Source organism: Mchenga conophoros, linkage group LG18 (genome assembly GCF_057382185.1).
Source record: "Mchenga conophoros isolate Kocher_MC1m ecotype Shallow Benthic linkage group LG18, M_conophoros_male_GT1.1, whole genome shotgun sequence".
Lineage (NCBI taxonomy): Eukaryota > Metazoa > Chordata > Actinopteri > Cichliformes > Cichlidae > Mchenga > Mchenga conophoros.
In genome coordinates, this window is record NC_140543.1 from 7,656,710 (window position 1) to 7,680,022 (window position 23,313).

The 23,313-nt window shown below is 40.6% G+C and overlaps 1 protein-coding gene, 1 long non-coding RNA gene and 1 pseudogene across 4 annotated transcripts; 2 read left to right on the forward strand and 1 right to left on the reverse strand.

Moving 5' to 3' along the window:
• The first annotated feature begins 4,530 nt into the window (after positions 1 to 4,530).
• On the forward strand, positions 4,531 to 8,466 carry LOC146553133 (uncharacterized). Of its 3 annotated transcripts, none has more exons than XR_014889548.1 (4): positions 4,531 to 4,659; positions 5,029 to 5,191; positions 5,325 to 5,431; positions 8,121 to 8,466. It is a non-coding gene; the product is annotated as an uncharacterized LOC146553133 (long non-coding RNA). The 3 variants fall into 3 exon arrangements; XR_014889549.1 differs by lacking the exon at positions 4,531 to 4,659 and adding an exon at positions 4,741 to 4,800; XR_014889547.1 differs by lacking the exon at positions 4,531 to 4,659 and having other exon boundaries at positions 4,709 to 5,191.
• Positions 8,467 to 11,681: 3,215 nt separating this feature from the next.
• LOC146553134 (frizzled-8 pseudogene) lies at positions 11,682 to 14,494 on the forward strand (annotated as a pseudogene).
• A 6,596-nt stretch (positions 14,495 to 21,090) lies between these two features.
• On the reverse strand, positions 21,091 to 22,541 carry LOC146553135 (gap junction delta-4 protein-like). Its single transcript, XM_085255104.1, has 2 exons — positions 22,478 to 22,541; positions 21,091 to 22,193 (listed from the first exon to the last, which is right to left on the reverse strand). The coding sequence occupies exons 1-2, from the start codon at positions 22,539 to 22,541 to the stop codon at positions 21,091 to 21,093; spliced, it is 1,167 nt and encodes a 388-aa protein (XP_085111230.1).
• Between the last annotated feature and the right edge of the window lie 772 nt (positions 22,542 to 23,313).

Sequence of the window (23,313 nt, forward strand, 5' to 3'; positions counted from 1 at the left end):
AAGTTTCATCTGGGACAAAGTTGACTCATCACCTTCCTGCGGAATGTGTTGCTCCTCCTGATACAAATAAATGTATGTGCACTGTCTTCAGAGAGCGGCCAACACCCTGTGTTTTATCTAGATTTTAAAGCTGGGTGAATAGGAGACATTTCTGAAATTCATATTTCCTGCACTGTTGCAGACACTTCAAGTAATTTAATCAACATCCTAAATGGAAATGAGGTAAGTTATCATACATTTGGATATGCAATCTGAACACACGCTTGTTGAAGGGTATGAGCTCTTAGTCCTCAGTTTAGATGATTACATACTGCTTCGATAACATTAAGATTCAGGATCTATGGAGTCCAATCCATAACTGACTGCATTGGCAGTGTTTTTGGATTGTCATACTGAGAAATGGAGCTGTTGACAATCACGCACTTTCTAGCTGGTGGATCAACATTTGATCTTTGCCCAACACCACTGGCTGAAATACAAATCCCCAAACAAGGCAGAGCCTCCAAAGTGTTTTATAAATGGCTGTAGACACTCACTGTTGTACTTCACATCTGACCTCCTCCATTCATACTGTTGATGACTTGAGTCATCATTTTCCAAATTTGGGTTCATCACTCCATAAAATCTGTTGCCACTGATTGTCAGTCCAGTTCTTCAGTAATTTGGCATTCCTCAGTCTTTCTCCCTGTTCCCCTCATTAAGAATGGCTTCATGACAAGCATCCTTTTCAATGAGAACATTTCTGATGAGGCTTCAGTGAGCAGTAGATGGATAAGCTGAAGGTCAAAATGCATCTCTCAGGTGATATGTCAGTTCTGGATTTTTCCCTTTTTCTTGAGGACATGACTTTCAGATAATATTCAACTGGTCTAGATTCTTTTCTTTCTTTCTTTTTTGTCCATCGGTTGTCCAGTTTCCTCAAATTCCTCAAATTGTAACATCATGCCAATATATATCAAGTTTTTTGGCGAATAGCTCTTTGGGAATAAGCTTGTTGGTGAAAAAAACACAATTTTTACCCCTGTCAAACTGTGTTATTGTTTTTTATAGGTTCAGCTAAAGAAATCTGTAGCAAATTATGTGTTTTTGTAACAGGCTGTGTAATAATAACAAGTGTAATAATAAAGTTTCTATAAATACAATTTAAAATTGGTTAATTACTAAACTGTCTGTTATCTGTAGATGGAACATTGGTTCATCCTTTGAGTTACGTGCCTTTTTTAGTCCCTGAATTAGTCGCAGGTCAGTGTTAAGTGGCTTAACAAACAAGAAAAAGCATTCCTGTGAAATGGGCCGGACTGAAAAAGAGTGAAAAAGAAAAACTTTGAAAGACCTTCAGAAAGTCTGGAAGCAAAATATAAAGAAATGAGGCGTGGCTCAAGACTTTTGCACAGCTGTTACAGCAGGGGCAAACAGGGGTAAATATTTTTCGGGATCACTTGTACATGGTGCGTGTGTGTGTGAGAAAGAGAAAGAGTGAGCTTGGCTGACTGTTTAGACTCTGTGCAGATGTGTGTATGTGTGTGGGTCGTCTTCCTGAGTGTGTTTGTGTGTGTGCCTGAGTGTTTATTAACCTGTCTGTACAATGTGTATGTTAGTCAGATTTTTACCAAATGAGTAAAATGAGGCCACTTAAACGCTCCAGGAAATAAGCTGAGCCGTCAGACTTACTCTTTGCCTACATGTTATTTTAAGCCCAAATTACACATCATCTGATATCCATCCTAAATGGCTTTTCCAGCTTCACTGCTCCAGGTATTTTGAGCTAGAAGGACAGCAGTAAAAAAGGGGGCAGCAGGTTTAGCAGCAGTATAAAGAAAACAGAAAGAAAAACAGGCCCAGCTCCACTAAGATGATGGAAATCTGCCAAATCCAATTCCCTGAGAAGGAGAGGGCAAGGCCCAAGAACTATGGAGATCCCACTTATCTCTTTTTCAAACATTTACACTCACAGCTTCAGTATTTCAGGAAGTTGATCTTCCCAGATGTTAAAGACTCATGTTGATAAAGGGCATCTAGTATTAATTTAAGCAAGAACGGGTTGAATAAATGTCCCTTGAGCGTCTCTTTAGTTTTATATAAAATGAGGAATACGTTATCTGTACTTTTTGTAGCTAGCAGCAACTATTTCTTTTAAGTAAGCTGATCTATATGAAAGGAAATCTGCAATCAGCCTGTGATCAACAATCATAATTTAATGTTACCAAGAGCGCAAGTTACACTGCAATAATCAAACAGGTCTGAGCAGACTTTGGTTGCATGCAAGTGAACGGTTTTTGCAACATGCAAATGCAATCTTGAAATCATCAACTTGTGTCTAGCAACAATTTAATTATCAGAATCAGGATATCTTTATTGTCATTTTTAACAAGTGCAACAAAATAAGTGCAGTCCCTGCGGTGTCAAGAGAAAAAATATAAATATAAGAGAGGTAGAACACAGTCATTCAGTATAATAAATAGAACCTTACTGCACACAGACACTATTGCACAGGATGTCATCCACTGCACAGTATTTGGCAGGTTGAATTGTAGGTGATTACTTGTAATTCAATGCCCTAACAGCTACAGGGTAGAAACTGCTATTTAGTCTATTTGTCTTTGTTCTGATGTTCCTGTATCTTTTGCCTGATGGCAGCAGTTGGAACAGATTATGAGCGGGCTGTGAGGAGTCTTTTATGATATTTCCTGCTTTCCTTAGACAGCGAGAGCGGCGCAGTTCGTCCAGAGAGGGTAAAGAACAGCCGACAATCCCCTGGGCAATCAGGAGCAATCATTAGCTTTATTAATTTATCTGCACTCTAAATAATAAAAGCAAACATAACAGTAAGTCATTAGGACATCTGGTTGCTACACCAGAAACCTTTGCCCCCAGAGGCTGTCGACAGGCTAACTCCCAGATTATACACAAGCCAGCTATTGTCTTTCTACTAGATGAAAAGGTTTGAATATTTCTGGTCTTTAGTTTACAAGAACTGAAAATGTATCTGCCTTTTTTGACTAGAATGAAAAAGATAAGATACTGGCTTACCAGACTCATTACTACAGGAGATAATGAACTTTACCTATTATAATTGTATTAATTATTAAATATTATTGCTGCTGAACAATTTTACTGCAAAGAATACAGTGAGTTGCAGTTTATTTAAGTGTAAACATAACATCAATATGAAAATGACATGTGCGTTTTGTTAATTCAGTGAGTATTTAATTAGTCCTAAAACAGCTTCTTTTTGTTTATTAACACACTGCTTAATCAAGAAAGGATAATTTGTCTTAAATGGCCCTTGACACACATGCCAAAGGTTTTAGATATGAAAGGCGTACTGTGTCACCTCTCGTTGCTTGAGCCTACTCCTGAAGGCCAGACTCTAATGGAATACTAATGGCTTTCAACATGGTTACATTTCTCACCTCGTCACTGCTTCTGCCCTCAGAACAGCCTCACTGAAAAGGTCCCTCTGAGGTTGAAAGCCTCTCATAAAACACAGCCAACGTCTCGAAGTTAAGTGAGCTCTGAGGCTGTCGTCAAGGCTCTTAATGAATCCTCGTGCCTGTTCGGGACCAGAGCCGGCCGAGTGTTGGTGTTTACCGCAGGGAAGACGTCATCGCTGCTGAAGAAAGATCGTAATTATAAACATGCCACTGCTGTTTCCAGTCGTAGCAATTTAAGAACAGACCCCTGTCGCCCTAGGGTCTTAATGACGCCAGGAGAACAAGTGGCAATTTAGAAGGGTTCATGGTAACACCCTCAATGCAGGGCTGGCAGCCTCCAAATTTAAACTACAGTATGGAGGGATTATGAAGGGAGACACGGGCAAGTGGTCAGACTCTGGCAGCTGATTTTACCTCCTGTGAAAGGGAAACACATGACTGTCTTCTGTTGCATTCACTTCTGTATGTGTTTAAAGTGCTGAAATAATTGTTCATGGGTTTTTAATCGCTAAGTGATGTTGCAGTTAAGGTACAATAGCGTCAGTTTAAACAGCAACACTCGTCGATTACAACCCAGGAAGTTATTTTAATAGCTCTGTTCAAGCTGATTCATGAGGTGTATGAACACAGCAATATGTCTACAACCGTAGTGCCAAGATATGCAATCAGTCAGAGTGTCAGACAAGCAATTATTCTGAATTAAATGCAAGACATGACACAAACATGTTGCCCATAATCTCTAAGAGTGTGGGAAACTGTACTTGTAAAGCCTCTGATTTATTTGTTTACTTGTACCTGTTACATTGACCTGGGTATTTGTTCAAAGCAGTCTCATTAGCAGTCTGACTGCTCGGGTTTACTGTCATGTTTGGTGTCTTTTTGCTGCCAAATGTGAGCAATTAACTGGGTGAGGATGTTGCCAATTTTTGGAAACGATAATTCAAATTATTATTGGATGACCCACAGCAAAACTCCACTCCCTTTTAAGTTGGATTTCACTTGTATTCCCTGAGGTTGTGACCTGTTCAATCAATGCAAATTATCAGCTCATTCTGTTGTAGTGAAACCAGGTGTGCATTATTGGCTTCAGGCAGTAACTGAATGGGCACAGTTTAGCTGTGTGAGTGAAAGTAAAATTGCTTTGCAGCAGATCGCACATTATTGAAGTTTGTGTGTGTGTGTGTCTGTATCCCCTAAGCTAAATTCAGGTGTCAGCAGTTAAAAGGTATTGAGTTAAAGCAATATTACTGCTTTCTTTGTTGTTGTGTGTCTTTGAATTCACACACCTGTACAACCCTGTGCGTATCTGGTCATGTGGTAGCTTGTAGTTTAAAGAGACAATGCCAGCCACTGCTCCATAGTCATTGTATGTACATGTTTTTGTTTATGGGCCTATATTTTTTTTATTATTATTATTTGAAGCACCTGGTGATATCAAGCCTTGCAGTTAGCTTTGGTTTGGGATTTTTTGAGGAATTTGTTTTTTCAGCACTCAAGGCATTTGGAAAAATGGAATTTGGAATTTGGAAGACTTATCTGTAACTTCACCTTCCATCTTTATGATATATTAATTGCTCTATTTTCAAATTCCAAGCTTCTGAGGAGTTTTTTGGTTGTAAAATCCTAAAACTCAGCTACCAAAATAGTGACAAAGAAAGCTAGGCTGGAGCCAAGACTTTTGGGAATCACCCTATCCATGGAGAAACACTGGAGCCACACAGGAAAGTCAGCAGATAATTTTCCAGCAACCCCTCAGGGTGAGTTTTTAGGCTGCATTAGGAAAAGTTTAAATAAGTTTAAAAAGTCATCTTATAATAAAAAACAATATTTCAGCATATTTTACACCTTTTGGCTCCCATATCAGTGTGTGTGTGGTGTGTGTGGTTTCAGGAGGTTGGTTAACACAGACATGGCTGTCATGGTCCTGCCCAGCAGTAGACTGATTGGATGGGAGGTATTCGTGTCAATGTTTGCTCTGGTTAATGAGCGGAAGGAAGGTGAGTCCATACAATACACACTCATACACACTCTATCAGTAGTGCAACACTGTCAGGATTTGTGTGTGCGCGAGTGCGTGTTTGTGTTAAGGGTGACTGCCCTAAGCCTCCCAACCCACCCCGGGCTGATTAGTAGTTTGTCTTTAAGTAAACATGGAAGAGAACCGCAGAGGAATCTAACCTGTGGAAGGAAGGAAGGGAGGAATCCTCTATCCATCACTGACCAGGAGATGCAGAATGGGCGCACACTGCAAGATATTCCGATTTCCCCTGGGAAGTGACCGCCTTCCACTCAATAATGATCGCTCAGCCGTTAAAGGAAAAACACATTGTCAAAAAGAAACCTGCTTAAACAAAGTAAGGCTGATTTTTCTGACAGAAAATCGCGTTTATCTGAAATATCAGCAGATTCAAATTTGTCAAAAGTATTTGGCAAGGATGAGCATTTAAGTGAGTATTTATTGCTGAGTGGTGAATTTCCAGGCTGTTGAGTAATTAGCTCAGAGCAATTGACACTTCCAAAATCAGATATCATAGTTATTTATACTCTGATTATTTATCCAGCCAGTGAGAACTTGGTGACAGCAGCATTCCCTCTGAGATCAAGGGTGGCGTCTGAAAGACTGCATCCAAACTTAAAGAAAGTAAACATCTTCAGAAGTCAGGAGGGCCTTCACGTCTTATCTTGAAGACATACATCACATCTAATTAAACTCAGGCCTCTTCTCCCATGCGCACATGAAGTTTTAAATCAACCAAATTACCCTGGGGACCAAGGCGACACTCATTTAAATATTCATTTAATTGCCAGCTTCAGAAAGAAATTATACGCGGAGTTGCAGGTTTCAATGAAATTGGGTCAGGTCGGTTATTGGTGCCTACAGAATGAAGTGGATGATGGTGGCAAAGACAAACATTGCTAACAAAGCATACACGTACATACTTGTAACCTGGAATTTAAGGGCATTAACGCATGCACAGTGGCTCAGACATGTTGCTCTCAGGGGGAATCTAATGTAAATGTTGTAGACATTGGGAAATATGACAGCAATTTCACATGCGCCAACTCTGCCCAAGTGCCATGAGTGAGTGGAGTGTGCTGCCCTTAAAATCTCTTGGCTAACTATTATCTACTGAATATCCAGAGAGGTGGTTAAGAATTGCACAAGGGCTTGTATTTATTAATTTGTTCATAATGCGGAGAACCCGGTAATAAAGCTATAGCAAAAGGAAATTTCCCCTCATTTGTTTTTCTATTGAGTATTCCTGCTATTTATTCTGTTTGGCAGTAAAATTCCCTTTTATTCCATCACCGTAATCTGAGTCTGAATCAACTTTATTGACCAAGTAAAAGGATTTAGGCTTTTTCTTCTCTTTCAGTGTAAGTAACAGGATAGACAACACACAATACTAACAATCAAAACATGTGTAACATGTGTGAGATGTTTATATTCATGGCACATGGTAGAGAGTTCGAAGATGTTGGAATAAATAAGATATGGATAACTAATTAATATATATATATATATTACTGTTTATAATATGTATAGAACATTATCCAGATAGCGATGCTTGTTTGGCACAAATTTAGCCCAAAGCAGAGGTTCTCTTGCGTGCCAGATTTGACCATGACTCATTGCACTGACTCTGAGGTAAGACTGGTTGCTTGACCAGGTTCAGTTTATATAGGCCAGATGTGAGGTGTGTACTGACATCTGGGTCACATCTCTCCCACAAAAAGCTTCCCCTAGTCTATGTCAAGTGCAGCTAATGACATTTGGGCCAAATCTGACACAAATGTCAGGTGCTCTGAGCTGTATGTGTGCAAAGACTCCCAGATTATGCACAAATGTGTCTTCTGAGTAATTATTCTTGTTCCTCACCCCAATCAGACTTCATAAACTTCCCTTTAATATAATTGCAGTTGTGACATTCTGTCTTTCAAGGCTAAAACAAAATGCCACTTTATCATCATTGCAGTGATGATCATCTACGCTCTGTGAGAGCTTATGAACATGAGTTGATTTGTGAGGAAGCATCACATTAACTGAGACTTTATTATCTTGTCTGTTGTTAACCCTAATTCCCTTTTTGCTTATCGATCTAACCACATTTTTCAGAGAAACTACTCAAGACTGACAGGGTTGTGGCTCCACAGTGCGAATCAACTTAATTTTACCACATTAAATTATAGAAAGGAGAGTAGTGTTTGAGAGTATCACAAGCCCAAACTTCCCATGAGGAGGTTACAAAGACACAGACATTTCAGAGTTTCACAGCACGCCTCAGTAACTCTGTGAGAAGCCGCCCTCCTTTGCTACCCACCCACCTTTTTCTTTGGCGTCGTGAACTTTGAGAGCCCTGGGAGAATCGGGGGGGAAACCTACCGAGAGTCAAGAAGGGAGGTTAGATAGAGGAGTGGCAGAGTGGGCAGCCCAGAGAATGCAGAAGTTGACTTCTAAACAGATGCAGTAATTCCATTTCCACCCTTTTAAATTTGGTATGCAGGGGGCCAGGGCGTAACCCTAAACCCACTATCGCTGTTGCACACAGAAGGGGGAGGCGCAGTCGACAGTTGGTGGCTGGGGCCACCGAGTCTATCGGCCTTGTTAATCAATACAGGTTCCACTCTGATAGACAGCGATTGGTGTAACCGATGCCCACCCTGCTATTTTGTTCCCTCTGGCAGGAGGAGCAGGCACCTGTTTCTTAAGACTTTCACCTGCAGTTCACAGCTCAGCTGGAGACGGCTGGCCCAGCGTGAGGCATCTGGATCAGCCCCAAAAAGTTCCTGCACATACATAAGAATGTCTGAGGAGTCTCATTTCTTCATGAGAAAATTGTCCGTCCCCCCCCCCGTTCAGACAAAGTGAATGTTGTTTTTGAAAGTAAAACCAGCTGCAAAAAGTATCATTTTTATATGGAACTGAACCAAAATGAGACACTATTATGTGAAATTAATAGTAAAACAAATTCATTCAGGTTGTTTTTCTTGCTGTGTAAACAAATGTACTGTTTATGACCCTAACATTGGTGGCTTTAAAGTAATAATCAATAAAATAATCAAAAGAATGAACAAAAACTGCATTACTTTTGCATTATACACACACACACACAATATCCTTCTATTGGACAGTTATGTATCGGAGTTTCAGGAGCGGGACCACGCCTCCAAACACGCTCCTTCCGGTTCTCATCTATATAGGTTCCCCCAGTTCTGCAAGCTGATCGTTCTTGTTTACGTGCCTCACCCTCCTTCCCCCTTTCAATTCTTTAACTTCTTGACTTCTATTTAGTACACAGGGATCTGCCAGGCCCGGGAGCCATCGCCAGTCCCCCTCGAGGCCTTCCCCAAACCGCAGCTCAATTCATGTCCAAGCATTCACCTTTACCTACTAAAACGCTGTCAAACCTAAAATGAGGACGTGGGCCCAGCTAGTGAATTAGCTTTTATTTGTTAACATACAGCATTCATCTAAGTTAGTGAAAAAAGAAAAATGAAAATGCTTCAAAGAAAAGCAATCAGGCCATTTCTGCCCACACCTGTTGGAGCAAGGACAGGTAAACATCCCACAAACTGGCGGTTGTGACTGTAGGCCTGAACGCTCCTCATTCTCTAACCTCTGAAAAAATCACAGCTCAGCATACACTTTGGTTTAAGATTATTCTCTTTGTCATTAGCTCTGATATGTTATTTATGCAGACGTGTGGAAAGAGTTGATGTGTTGCTATCAGCAGTTGATAGTTGCTTCTGGCCACATCGCAGTATGCACTTTGTCATTGTTTTCATATTTATGCATGCAATTGAACTGGAAGTAATATTCTTCTTGCTACTCCTCGGCAGTCTCAGACCATTCTGCTATTTTTCAACTCCTTCCACACAAAGTGAAGTCAGCTGATTACAGTGAGCAGGAAAAGGACTATTTGTTTTTGTTTCCTTTTTTCTGTCTGTCCATATTGCAGGTAAATGAAGTGCATGTAACTCAAGTCATGACTTGGGTTTTGAAAAGTTTTCTTAATGTGCAAATGTGCTGACACATTTGTAACTGGAAACACTTTAGTATGCTGAAATATACTTTAAATTATTATCTGAAGAGAGTTGAAGGTTAACTGGGAATTCAGGATGGATCCAGGGGAATTTGGCAAGAATATATTTTTATTTTGAAAAACCGCAATTATACCACTGACAGAATCCGATTAGTTCTGTGCATTCTTCCTTTAGAATAGAAGAACCTCTGTTTTTACGTGTTAGATAATCTGAGGGCTAGTTTTAAGTTCTTCTGTATGTTGCGAGGTTAACCTATACGTTTGGGATTAGATTGACTTAAAAGAAAAAAAATATGTATCTTATAAATAAAGCTGTGATAGAACAACAGCTATCCATATTTAGAAAGACATGTTTGTCTGATAATGGTAAATAAAAGCAGTTTTGCTCTTTTATTGATTTGATTAGAGGTTTTCTTATTGAGAGTTTAGCCAGAAACCACACAACCCCACACATTGGAGAATCCAAACCCAGCTGAAACAAGCAGCCTTTTGCAAATACTGGAGTTTGGGGCTAATTAGTTCTGATAAAACCTGTGGATTGGAAACACACTGCCTGTCTGCCAAACTGTCTCAGCTCCATTTGAAGCTGCTGAATCCAATAAGAAGTGTGAATGACTTTAATTAGTGCTATCACAATGCTGTATTTGCCCATGTTAGCTTATTCTCTTAGAGCTGAGCTCTGAAACTGTTTGCAAACACACACACACACACACACACACTATCCTGTCTATTAGGCCTGTGGTGTGTTGCAGTAATCGCTGGCCCAGCATGATCTTACTGAAACATTGGCACCAGCATTAAGACAAACAGCCCCCTCCCTTTCAAACAAGACGACCCCCTGCTGTGTGCTAACAAGACTATAGCAACCACCCTTACCACACACACATTTTCCCCGTAGTAGTTATCCTACATGCAAGAAGACACATGCAAATGTGCATGTACAAACATTTTCATGTAGGCCACAGAAACATATTTACATTGTAAGATATAAGGGCAGGAGTTTTTTCATTGCACTGGATTGTGTCTAAATGACAGACGGCATCAAAAAGGAGTGTTTCCTTATGGCCTTCACAACCATTTGTTTACAGAAGATTAGTGAAATTAATTTTATCAAGCTCATCTTCAATGTGAACCAGGAGTTTTGCATGCAAAACTGAGTTTATACTGGTTTCCAATTAAAAACCAGAGAAACTAGTTTGTCCATGTGGCTTTAAACAGCGAATGAGCAAAACTGTTTTCTCTTTAGATTTAGACAAGTTAAAATTTGAATGGATCAGGCACTGATGATTGGGAATATGCTGTATCATCAGCAGCAATGACAGCTCTTTTTTCCTACTTGTATAGGTTGGGACTGGAAGATGTTTGATCCGCTGATTAACTTGAAAGATTGTCAATGAAAACCAGCTAAAGTACAGAGCAGGCTTCACTGGGGGAAGACAGCCATATTTTTTTGTTTAATTCATTAATTTGACAACATTAATGAACCGAGAAATCCTGTGAAATTAGTCAAAAAGCTAATTTTCAGAAACTGCCCAGATATTAAAGTAGCATTCTTAAATTCTAACTTAAGAGCTGTGACAGAATAAAGTGATCTGGTGTTGTGTAGGTACAAGATGTAATATTTCCATCCTCTGCAGATGAATCCTGTGAGTCTGCTGAGAATCTGATTTGCTTACTATTTTGGTAATGGCAATCACTACAGCACTGGATGCTCCTTATCATTTGAAGGTAGACGTTATAAATTCAGTAGAAAAAACAGCTAACATTTTAGTTTTCTCCTTCATTTCATGTTGCATTTTTGAGAAAATGAATGATTGAGTCAAGTGTTTTGACCTACAACCCACCACCAAGAGAACAGGCACTAATGTATTAAGTCCACACCCTAATTAGTTCATTTGTATCCTATTAGTTGGCTGTCTGCATTCCTATTTACATTCCTGCATAATGTATTTATTTTTTGATAACTTTTCCTTGTTTGTAAAGGGCGCTGTGACTCTGCGTCTGTGTGTGTCTCTTGGGGGAGTGCAAACAAGGGCAAAGTGATTATAACCCTTCCACCAGGGTGAACATTTTAAACAAACACCTATAGAAGGAAGTCTTGATTGACTTGACTTACTCTTCCTCTCCGCCCAGGCTGAGGGAGTGTCCTCTTCCAGCTCGTATAAAGCCAAATGCTCCCGTGTGTTACAGAGCATGCAGGCAGAGACGCGGTGCTGCACCGACACAAAGGAGTGAGAGAGAGAGAGAGGGAGGGTAGACTGGAAGTATCCACAGATTTTCAGAAAGTAAAACGCCTGTGTTGGATATCACACGTACTAAACATACTCGCAAACTGCGTGCGCATTAGCATGAGTTTGGCACTTCTCCTGGATTAACTGGACTTGCAGCCTGCTTGCAAAAAGCAAGTTCGCTCTGACTTTGGAGGACAAAACGCGCACAGAAAACAACGATGGATAGGAGCATCCCGGGATGGTGCGTGCTGTTAACCCTGGTTCTGCACGGAACGCGCTGCTTGGCTGCCAAAGAGCTCCAGTGCCAGGAGATCTCCGTACCTCTGTGCAAAGGCATCGGCTACAACTACACCTACATGCCCAACCAGTTCAAACACGACACGCAGGACGAAGCCGGCCTGGAAGTGCACCAGTTCTGGCCGCTGGTGGAAATAAAGTGTTCCCCCGACTTGCGCTTCTTCCTCTGCAGTATGTACACACCGATCTGCCTTGAAGACTACAAGAAACCGCTGCCACCGTGCAGGAGTGTGTGTGAGCGGGCCAAAGCTGGATGTGCGCCGCTCATGAGACAGTACGGCTTCCCGTGGCCAGACCGGATGAGATGCGACCTGCTGCCCGAACAAGGCAACCAGGACACGCTGTGCATGGACTACAACCGCAGCCAGACCACCACTGTCTCTCCTGTGGTGGCGAAGCCAACCAACCGACCCTTAAAGCCGTACAACACCAAGAAGAAGAGCGGCTATGGTCGTGGGATCCCCGGTAAGCACAAACCAGCAGCGTCTACGTGTGAAACGGGATGCTTCTGCCGTGCGCCCATGGTGCCCGTTACCAGCGACAGCCACCCTCTGCACAACCGCGTTAAAACTGGACAGATCTTGAACTGTGCCATTCCGTGCCACAACCCTTACTTTACACCAGAAGAGAGGACTTTTACTGCCTTTTGGATCGGCCTGTGGTCGGTTCTGTGTTTCATCTCCACTTTTGCAACTGTGGCGACCTTTTTAATTGATATGGAGAGGTTTAAGTACCCGGAGCGCCCCATCATATTCCTCTCCGCCTGCTACATGTTCGTGTCAGTTGGATATATTGTCAGACTGATCGCTGGACACGAAGAAGTTGCCTGCAATAGAGAAAACGGCGGAGAATACATTCACTATGAAACCACTGGTCCTGCTCTTTGTACCATCGTTTTTCTGCTGATCTACTTCTTTGGCATGGCCAGCTCGATCTGGTGGGTGATTCTGTCCCTCACTTGGTTTCTCGCTGCAGGTATGAAGTGGGGTAACGAGGCAATAGCCAGTTACTCACAGTACTTTCATTTAGCCGCCTGGCTCATTCCCAGCATGAAGTCCATCGCGGTTCTGGCTCTGAGCTCAGTGGACGGGGACTCCGTAGCCGGGATTTGCTATGTAGGCAACCAGAATTTGGACAACTTGCGGGGCTTTGTGTTGGCACCGCTGGTTATCTACCTGTTCATCGGTACCATGTTTCTGCTGGCCGGCTTCGTCTCGCTGTTCAGGATCAGGAGTGTTATCAAACAAGGAGGCACAAAAACTGATAAACTGGAGAGGCTGATGATCAGGATAGGAGTTTTCACTGTTTTATATACAGTCCCGGCCACTGTCATAGTGGCGTGTTACTTTTACGAGCAGCATAACAGGCAGACGTGGGAAATTACGCACAACTGTACGTGCATGACGGACCCGAACAGGCAGAGGCCAGACTATGCTGTGTTTATGCTGAAATACTTCATGTGCCTCCTGGTGGGTATCACGTCGGGAGCTTGGATCTGGTCCGGGAAGACCTTGGACTCCTGGAGGACTTTTTGCACGCGGTGCTGCTGGGGTAGTAAAGCCTCAGCGGGCTCCATGTACAGTGACGTGAGCACTGGACTGACCTGGAGGTCTGGGACGGCCAGTTCCGTCTCCTGCCCCAAACAGATGCCACTTTCCCGGGTTTGATCAGGTGGATTGGACGCCCAGTTGCCCAATCTCATGTCATTTGACACTAAAGACTTAAAACCAGCTTTCTGGGGGCAATGTGTCATAGAGAATGATTTTTGTTTTGTTTTTAATGGGTAAATTATTAAACGTCAGTCCCCAAACTGCTAGTTAAAGTCAAGCTTTGTTCCTGAGCACTCCCCTAATGTGAAAGTTTAATGGATTTATGCTCCGGTTTGCTTATAAAACTTAGATCAGTTAGACTTATGGAAAGTGCTCTTCCCTTGCCTTCTTCCAGTGACGTCCAGGGGTTTTGAATAGAGGGTTTGAGAGGGGGAGGGGTGACTAATTGTGTTGGGATTGTCCATCAGCGTGTTGTAATTAGCACATTAATGAGCGCCTAATGGCTTCTCTTTAAATAATGAGACTGCCAGCAGCAGAACAATGTACCTGGCACGAAGAATGCAGAGTCTTATCTGGGCTTAATTGAATGCACACAGCTGACAAGATCCCCCTTGTCGATAGGTTATGTGGTATATCTGAGTATCTCCTTATTCTCACTGCAAAGAGCCGCTGTGTCTTAAACACAATATTCACAATGAGACTGTTCTGCTAGAAATGAGGCCATTGCTGGGCTGTTTTGTCTACAAGATGGATTTATGCGTACATTAATCAATGCCTTAATACTGCCTCGTACGGGTTGCATTTGCGCATAAAGTGTATTTATATAATTATTGGTGTACATACATTGTACATTTGTACATTGAATTTTACGAGACTGTAAATATATATAATTTCCATTTTGATAGAAGATTTTATTTTGAGAATAAAACAACTTTTATTGAACGTTTACTCATGTTTCCTGGTTATTCTCAATACTCGTTTCTCCTGGAATCTGACACTGTCAAACTGTGTATTTCTAAGTTTTTGTTTTTAAGTTGTTGATGCAATTCATGCCTTGAAGCAGCATCTCAGTATTCAGACTAATGAGCAGAGTGCGCAAGGTGCTAAAGTCTCAGCATCTCTGTGCGCAATGGCTGAACTATGACAGCTGTAGTTTCATTTATATTTAACTAAAACATGTAAATTGCTTTTGTAGTCACGTGGGATAAGCTCTATTAAGCGTCCCTGGTGCTGCAGATTTACATGCTGTGAGACGAGGAGAACAATATCGGCACGGCAATGGTGAAACTACAGGTGGTCTTCTTAGTTTAAAGCCCCCTGCGCTTAACATTTGTTATTAACTGTTGACTTCTGTTCTCTGTCGAGCTTAATGTCTCACATTTTACTTTATCCCACATAGATCGCCCAGTCTTCAGTTATTCGTTTTTGGAACAGCGGTAGTGGAAGAGGGACATTTGTTATTCCCGGTGTTATTTTTGGTTTGGCCATCAGAAGTTAAAGAAGAAACCGTCTGTTAAGCCAGGACAAAAAATGCTTATTATAAGAGGTTTAAGCTGAAGGCTCCCATAACTCTTAATAAGATGGATCATTTACAAATGTGATGACCGAGGCTTCTAATTAAGACGTCAGAGAGGAGAGACAGATTTGAAACTCTCTCCATCGTGATCACGTCTCTGCAGTGTGTGGTCCGCTTATCCTGTTGAACATCATCACCCCATTGTGGTTCTATTTGTGTCCATAATTTGGAAAAGGAAAAAAATGATTCCTGTTCTCCAGCATGATAAATCCACACGCTATTCATAAACTCAAATGTTACAGCAAAACCTTATGTGTTCAAAATTGGGGGGAAATTGTACTTCGCTAAGAACGAGGGAAACGATAATAAAATGCCGCCATCTTCTGGTCAAATTATTAAAAGCTGTCAGCCATCAGTGACTCACAAAGCACAAAACTAACAGTAGCAGCTACAAATTAGTTTAATTTAACATAAAGCCTGAAAAACCTTCGTTTAATCTGAGAGTATGAAGATAAGGCTCAACTCTTATGTAAGATAATGCCTCTAAAAACAATCTGTCATCTTAATGAAGATCCTTTCAAAAATTTCCATTTCCTTTTTCCCCAAACACTCCCAGTTAAAGCTGTAAAGTTTCCATACATCACAAATCATATGGAAAATTAAATTAAATACATATTTTACGAATTTTCAAATCAAAAATAAGGAGAACAGTTGTCTTCACCTATTAAGTGGTCAGTGATTTATTTATTATTTTTTTGTGAATAGGTGTTTATTCTGTTTATGGGGTTTGTTTTATTACTATTTTTAGGTAAACATATGGACATTTCTGACTCCAACATTAAATGGCTTTTAAGTGACCTGATTCTGTCTGCACACAGGGCATCAGTTCGAATCACTTATTTCCTACAGAGGCCATTTTGACATGTTTCAATTTGTCTCAGAACAAATTGCTCTGCCACTACTTGTTAGGCATGAGACAAGTTTGCTTCCTCTTCCCGTGGTGTGTGTATATTTGTGTTGTGGCAGGGGGGTTGGGCATGCTCCCTTAAGCCCACAAGCAAAAAATCAACAGAGGAAATGGGTCAAGAGGTCGTGCCCGATCCATCTCCTTCTAACATAAACAAGACGCTGACTTGCCAGTTCAGCTCATCACAGCCATATCCTATTGGTAAAACCCAGAGAGCCCAACTCGTCTTAGTTTCCTCCAATTAGGATCTTCGTGAATGCAGTCTTTGTATAATGACCTAATTCGATGTCAAACTGACTGGTTGGGAATAAATCATGTTAAGATGTCTGAATGGCTTATATGGGCTGTTAAAGGTCACATAGCAATAGGAACCTTTAATTTCATAGCGTATACAGAGCTGGGGGGAGAGCATTTAGCTTTCATTATCAACCATTGTCATGTCAGGGCTGATTTACAATGCAGTCTTAAGCAAACAGTGCTAACTGACAGGTCTGTGATGGACGGAGGACCTCACTGCTTTCTGTCTCGGAGCATGCTAGAACAAATGCCACATTACTCTGAAAAGAAGTGTTTAAGGAAAATGAATGACTTAAAAATAATAATAAATAGCTGCATGAGAAGTTTGACAAGCCAATGTGGCCAAATGAAAACCTGCTTTCTAAGCTCTACAGTGTCATAAAATTAGCCCACTGATATTCTAATAAGCTTATAAGAAATAATTTTTAATACCACTAGGTAAAAGTGAATGTTTTTTTATTTATCTGTGTAGTTTTTGACAGGATTACATAAATGCTATTAAGACCCATCAAGTTTACTCTACCTGCATTTTTAAAATCGCAAATGCCTACATGTCAAGTTATGCGAGGTGAAGGGTGCAGAGGTCACAGGTCAGAGGTCATATTTGTCTGGCATGCAGGGGCAAAAAGATCAGCCCACTAAATAATTATTAGCTGTAACTTGATCGCTTTGGACATATCTGATTGTGCAGAATGGATTCCTCCAGTAAATGTCTTAATGATTAAAACATCCACTTTGTTTTAGATGTTTTTAATTTTTAATTTTATTTTCATTTTTCTTACAAGCAGGGACAGAGTGAGCAAAGATTATCTTTCACTTGAAAATCAGAGTTATGACCAGGGTTAATAGAATATGATTGATGTGGGCATTTGCCGTAAAGTTTATGGTTCATTTAAAAAGTGTAGGTGCTAGCACTTTTGGATCTCTAATACAAACATGAATCCAAAACAGAGTCCAAGATGCAGAGTAACAAACAATGCAAATGGCAAGATAACACAGAGGGAAAGAGGCAGGCAGGAAATCAGTACGATGCAACAAGGGAACACAGGTAAGAGAAGGTTACTTATACACATAAGGGGATGAGAGAGGTGGAGAAAACCAGAACATGGGAATACCAGACACCAGGAATCTGAAAATGCAGGATTACAAGTGTAAAAAATAAAATAAAATTTAAAAAAAACTCAACCTACAACAGAGATAAAACAAAAGGGTTGAAATAATAAATAAAACGCAAACTTGGGAAACAAACTGAAGATTTTTAATAATAAACAGGATTCAAAATGACATGACAAATAACGCTTTAGTAAGACACTAGAAAAGGGGCTTCTAAGTGTTTATGCTTTAGAAGAAATGATAATTGCATCAAGGTCCTTTTTAATGATGTACATAAAGCATAAGCTTTGCTCACAGCACAAGCCAGGGAAATGCTGGCTGAAACATTTTCTCCTTTTCAAAAAGATTTTCATGTGTTTGCTGAAATTAATTCGTGAGCTTTTTTGTCTTCTGCTTCGGCTCTTTAATAAGCTAATCTGCAGACAAGAAGCCACAGCTACTGTAAGAAAACACCTGAAAGCTATTCAACATTTCTTCACATAGGCTCGTTGTCTCTCTCTCTCTCTCTCTCTCTCTCTCTCTCTCTCTCTCTCTCTCTCTTATTTATTTATTTATTTATTTATTTACGCTCCAATCCCTGTATCAAGAACATCAAAGGGGGCATGATAGATTTTCTCTTTCTCTGTATAGTCATCAGGGACAACCTTATCCTCCCATTCATCTCAGCTACGTCCTCATAGGTGAGAAGGGTGCTGAGGGATCAATATTTTTGATGCCTCTGACATCTTCTCTGATGTGCTGCTGTGGTCAATGTTGAGTTTTCCCTCTTACTTCTCAATCTCCTCCGTCTGTCACCCATGAGATCCGACCGCGTTATAACACCGGAGGCGCTCGCAGGTTGATGCGTCAACTCCAGCTGAGGATCGATGAGAAGTCTAAGTGTCAACTCTTAATTCTCTGCTTTGTACTGATATACAACACAGACTCCACAAAAGAAGAACTTGGTTTCAGAATTAAACATTTAACAATGAATGAAATATGCATTTATTTTTTTATTAAAAAATGGAAACTGACCAGAGCTTTAATCAAAGAAATAATGGATCACACTTACATGGAAATGTAAGCATTAGTTATGTTTTATCAATCATTACAGTCTTGTATATGATTTACTTTTATAGGTGTTGAACTAAATTGAACTGAGTTGAGTTAAAAAATTGAATTGACGCTCACTCCTTTCTGTCCTGTTGGCTGTGTTTCTCCTTTCTTGACCAGAAGGTGGCAGTAAAAGCAGTAATCAGCAAACTATTAAAGAAAATCATTGAGCTGTAATTATTAAATAATCACCCATGACATTGAACCCAAAACCAGAAGTATATAAAGACATTAATGGGTTTCCATTGATAAAGTTCTGTGCATGGCTTCCCTGATTTGGTTGAGAAGAAATTCATTGACTGCAAAGTTCATAATGACAGTGTCCATGCTGTTGGGCCTGAGTGAGAATAATTGTGTGCAGCGAGGTTCCTAAATCTGGAGAAATGCCTACAGTAAGGAAATAAGAGATGTCCAGCTATCACATATCAGCATAATGCATAGATGTCCACATACTTTTGCTTTAATCACATTTTTATGGAGTTTTAGACACTTCTGTAAAAGGTTCTGTGTGTAAACATCTTTTAATTAGCTGGTCTGACCTGTGAAGCAACACCAGTGACAGTGCAGTCCTTTGTCAGAGCACCCAGCTGATGACGTGCCAGCCTCCTAATACTGCTTTGTGTTTTAGCTGCCCCAAATAGCACAGCAGGACAATGAGAAGAGCACGAGGCATGTGTTAAGGAGTCATGCAACACTGTAGGTGCTCTATTGTTTTGTTCACAGTCACTGATTTAAACAGACTGAGCTCAGTAATTACATAGAACTACTGCATGACAATGGACAGTAAATGTTTCTTTGAATTTAAAATAGTGGTTCGCACTGTTGCTTCACAGCAAGAAGGTCCTGGGTTCAAATCCACAGAAAGGATGAGGCCTTTGCGTGTGGGTACTCCAGCTTCTAGGAGTTTAGGATAACTGGTGACTCTAAATTGCCCATAGGCGTGAATGTGAGTGCCCCTCTGTGTTGGCGCTGTGGCAGACTGGCAACGTGTCCAGGGTGTACCCTGCTTCTTGTCCTATGGGGCTGGGATAGGCTGCCAATCTGAATTAGATGAGCAAATAAAGATGGATGGAAAGTCATCAAAGTATTGTTTTTCTGCACAAGTTTAGATATTTATATGGCGGAAATGTCACATAACTGTGTTTAAAAATGACTTCACACAGAAATTGTCTAAGTGCACAAAGAAACCAACAGTTCTTACTGTGAGACAAATAATAAAAGACGCACAACAAATAATCAGTTACTCACGGGAGAGAGTAGATTACTCAAATGATGAAACAACAGCAATGTAAAGCCTGACATTCACAGAAAACATTCATCAACTGCCCATCAACTACTCCTGTACTCTGTTGATGTTCTCCTTCATTAGAAACAAACTGTGCGCCTTTACTGTCAGAAAAAAGCAAAGAATAGATCTAATGTGTCATGATGGCATTATTTCATCTTTTTAGCAGCAGCACTCCCGGACCTGCACGTTAAAATGTAAAAGTTTGCTTTGCATGTTGAGCTGATCTTGTTTGATGGAGGTGACTAGGCTGAAGTCTGATGTAACCTGAGCAGGGTTAGCTTAAGTCAGGTCATGGCGAGGTCATCAGCTGGTCATATGAGAGGTCAGAAGTCAGGTTGGTGTGCATTGGTTGTGGCTGCTAGACGTACTGCGAGACACAGTAATCCAGACAACAGCTGAGCACTGTTACCGCTACTTTATTAAGGTCAGCCTCGATGAAGCAGTCGGGGATTTTTTCCTTACTTATTTTGAACGCCTCCTTTTCTCATAATGAAACAAAAATAGCTCAGGGTGTAAAATTAAACATGCTCAGACCTGCCATGACTGTTTCATAGTGTTAACAGTGAATTTTGTCGTATCAAGATGGCTTTGATTCTTAGAATTTAGCTTTTTTTTTTCGTCATGAAAAAAATGTATTTATTTCTAATATGTAGCTGCTCAACATGTAACATTTGACATGCTGAAATACAAAATCTGCACTGTGTGTTTTAAAGCAGCATTAAATGATTTTGAGCCACTTGGAGGAAATTGAAGAAAATGTAAAGCAAAACTCTGACACATTATGTTCTTTTAATGTTGGCATGATGTACATGTTAGTTAGCATTTGTGTTTACATGTATAGAGAAGCACTACAGCATGGTTAGGACCGTTTTCCTTCTCCTTTTAGCTCTGGTGTTAATCTCCAACAATATCTGTATTCATTAGTAGAAAAACAACTTTAGGTTTCTAGCTGGTAACTTTATTTTTCTGCAAAATTAAAAGGATAAACACATTTTATGAGAGTGGAGTGGTCATCAAATCAAAACAACATGCTAAAAGATAATAAAGTTCTGTAGAGCTGGAGGAAGCTGCAGGGCTCTCGCTATGAGGTCCCTATTTCAGAATTTACAGTATTTTATCAACTGTAAATTTTATTAGTCCATAATTCCCAGAACTTCCTGGTAAAGAAGAATTTATTTATTCACATCTAACAAAATATTTGGTTTTGTTAATGAGGTAAATGTGTGTGCAGGGCCAATAATGAACAGCCACGGTCAGCCAATTAGACCCATGCTCTCTTGTCTTGAGAGCCGTCGTTACGGCACTGCCGGATTGGTGTTGTTGCTCTGGGGTTCGTTGGTGATTCCTTGTCTGTTTGAGAGAACAGTGGAGGTTTTAAGTGGTGCTGAGGGGCAAAGTGAGATGACACTGATGTGCTTGTGGGTGACCGAGGCTTCACTTCTTTGCCATCTGTATTTTCTGGCCTCTTGTCATTAGCTGCACTAGTTCTAACCGTGGTCCCAACACTCGCCTTCATTTGAAAAAGTCCACTATTTGCCACAACTCCATCAGCAGGTTTTTCATCTCTGAGGCCATTCACCTTTGAGCTTCCACTTGGGCTGGATCGTCTGGTTAAAAGAATATCAGTGTCTTCTGTCACAGTTGCCACTCTAAACATGCTGTTTTGCTCTCTATTACTTATCTCCTCCATCAGCATCTCCCTCTTCCTCCTCCACCTCAGCATTGCTTTCACAGAGTTCACCAAATCAACCAAACTTAACAGGACTGATAAAAACGCAACGCAGAGCATGAAGTTGAGCATTAAGTTCTTTTCTGTTGGTCTGGATATGTAGCATTCAACTCCAGATGTGCAGGGAGCCTCATAACAGAGGAAACTCTTAGGAACCGACAAACCAAAGAGAAAGAACTGGGCTGCGCTAAAAATAGCTTCTAGAAGAATTCGTAGAATTATAACTATGAAGTAAGCGCCGTAGAAGCGTGGCGCTCCCACGCATGACCTCCCAAGTGGGAGGTCATGAAGCAGGGCTTTATGCGAGGACGACTCTCTCGAGGATTCTGAATTCTCGCTGCAAGGCGAGCCTCCTCGACTCCTGCCCCAGTAGAAACCTCCAAAATAGGGACATGACAAAACTTGGTGCATGATGTAGGTGGCAAACATCAAATGGGGAAGACCGAGAAGAGTAAGGTGGAAGAGCCAGAGACGGAGGACAGAGACGGGAGCAAATAGATCAAAGCACACGTTAGAGCAGCCTGGCTGCATGGTGTTACAGTTAAATCTGTCCTGTTCGTCACTAAAGAGCGTGAAGCCGGCCAGGAGGAGGACAAGCAGACGGAAAACCAACATCAGTACCCACCAGGTTTTGCCTGTAATGAAGATGGTGAATATGTCTGAATATGTGCTACCAAATCTTTTCAATGCCTAATAAGAAGCTGTATTTTTTAAGTAAAGTTAAATACAGCTAAATAAGCATATAATGTATTAATGTTAGTAATTTAAAAATAATAGCAACAGTAAATTGTCACAGGAAATCCTTTTGTCGTGTTAGAGTGATAAATCATTATAAAGCACCCGCTTATACACAAATAATTCATGAAAACGTTTTAATGATTTCACTCGTTAATTTGAATATTCTGCCACACCGACTTACCAATAAAGGACACATTTTGATTTATAGTGATGAAGAATATCTCTTTTGCCCCCATCATCCTCATTCAACGCCTCTTTTAAACTGGCAAGTCCGACTTCTGATGATGTTTCGAGGTGATGTCCCCCGAGTTGCTCTCTCCTTTAACTTGCTTCTAAAATCACAATGCTGATCGTCAGCGCTTCCCACTAAACACACTGACCTCTAACGCGCTGATAGTGCCTCTTACCCTGTCTGCAGAGCACAGGACCTGCGGAGAGAGCTATTCTTACCGTGCTGCCATCAAAGCATTGTTGGGATGTCTAGGTACAAGTCAACTTTACTGGAAACTGGCCGTCACACTCACACATGGCCAGGTTTGTTATCTGTTAATCATCCGCTAAAGTGAAACAGGCAGTCACACCACAAAATAATTAATTTGATACTAATTAGATAACACCAGAAGCATAATTATAACATGACCATAAAAACATAAAAAATAATTAAAGGACAACGACTTATCAAACGAGAATATTTTGTTTTAATTAAAAACACAAATCAGTCACATCCATAAATAACTTAAATTTAACCTGTTTCAGTTTTTGAACTCTTTACACACTGTACAAAGTTAATTTCCAAAATAACTACACTATATTTCTATATTTTACTGCTTTAGCGTTGAGACACTGAGGTGAAAAGAAACATGGAAAAATTCATATCTTGCCCAAATGAGAAAAACCAAATTACAAAACAAAGTTTTTAAAGGTGAGTGGAAATTTAAAGATTAAGCAGTAGTACTAGCTTGTCATGATTAAACACAGGGATTCAAGACACCCTTTATCAAGGACACGTTGTTGATG

Bases quoted from the DNA above. Each gene is read 5' to 3' on its own strand.
- LOC146553135 (XM_085255104.1), bottom strand. From the start codon at position 22,541: ATGAGGATGATGGGGGCAAAAGAGATATTCTTCATCACTATAAATCAA. The intron at 22,194-22,477 runs GTAAGTCGGTGT...TCTTCATTACAG, and splicing joins TCAAAATGTGTCCTTTATTG to GCAAAACCTGGTGGGTACTG.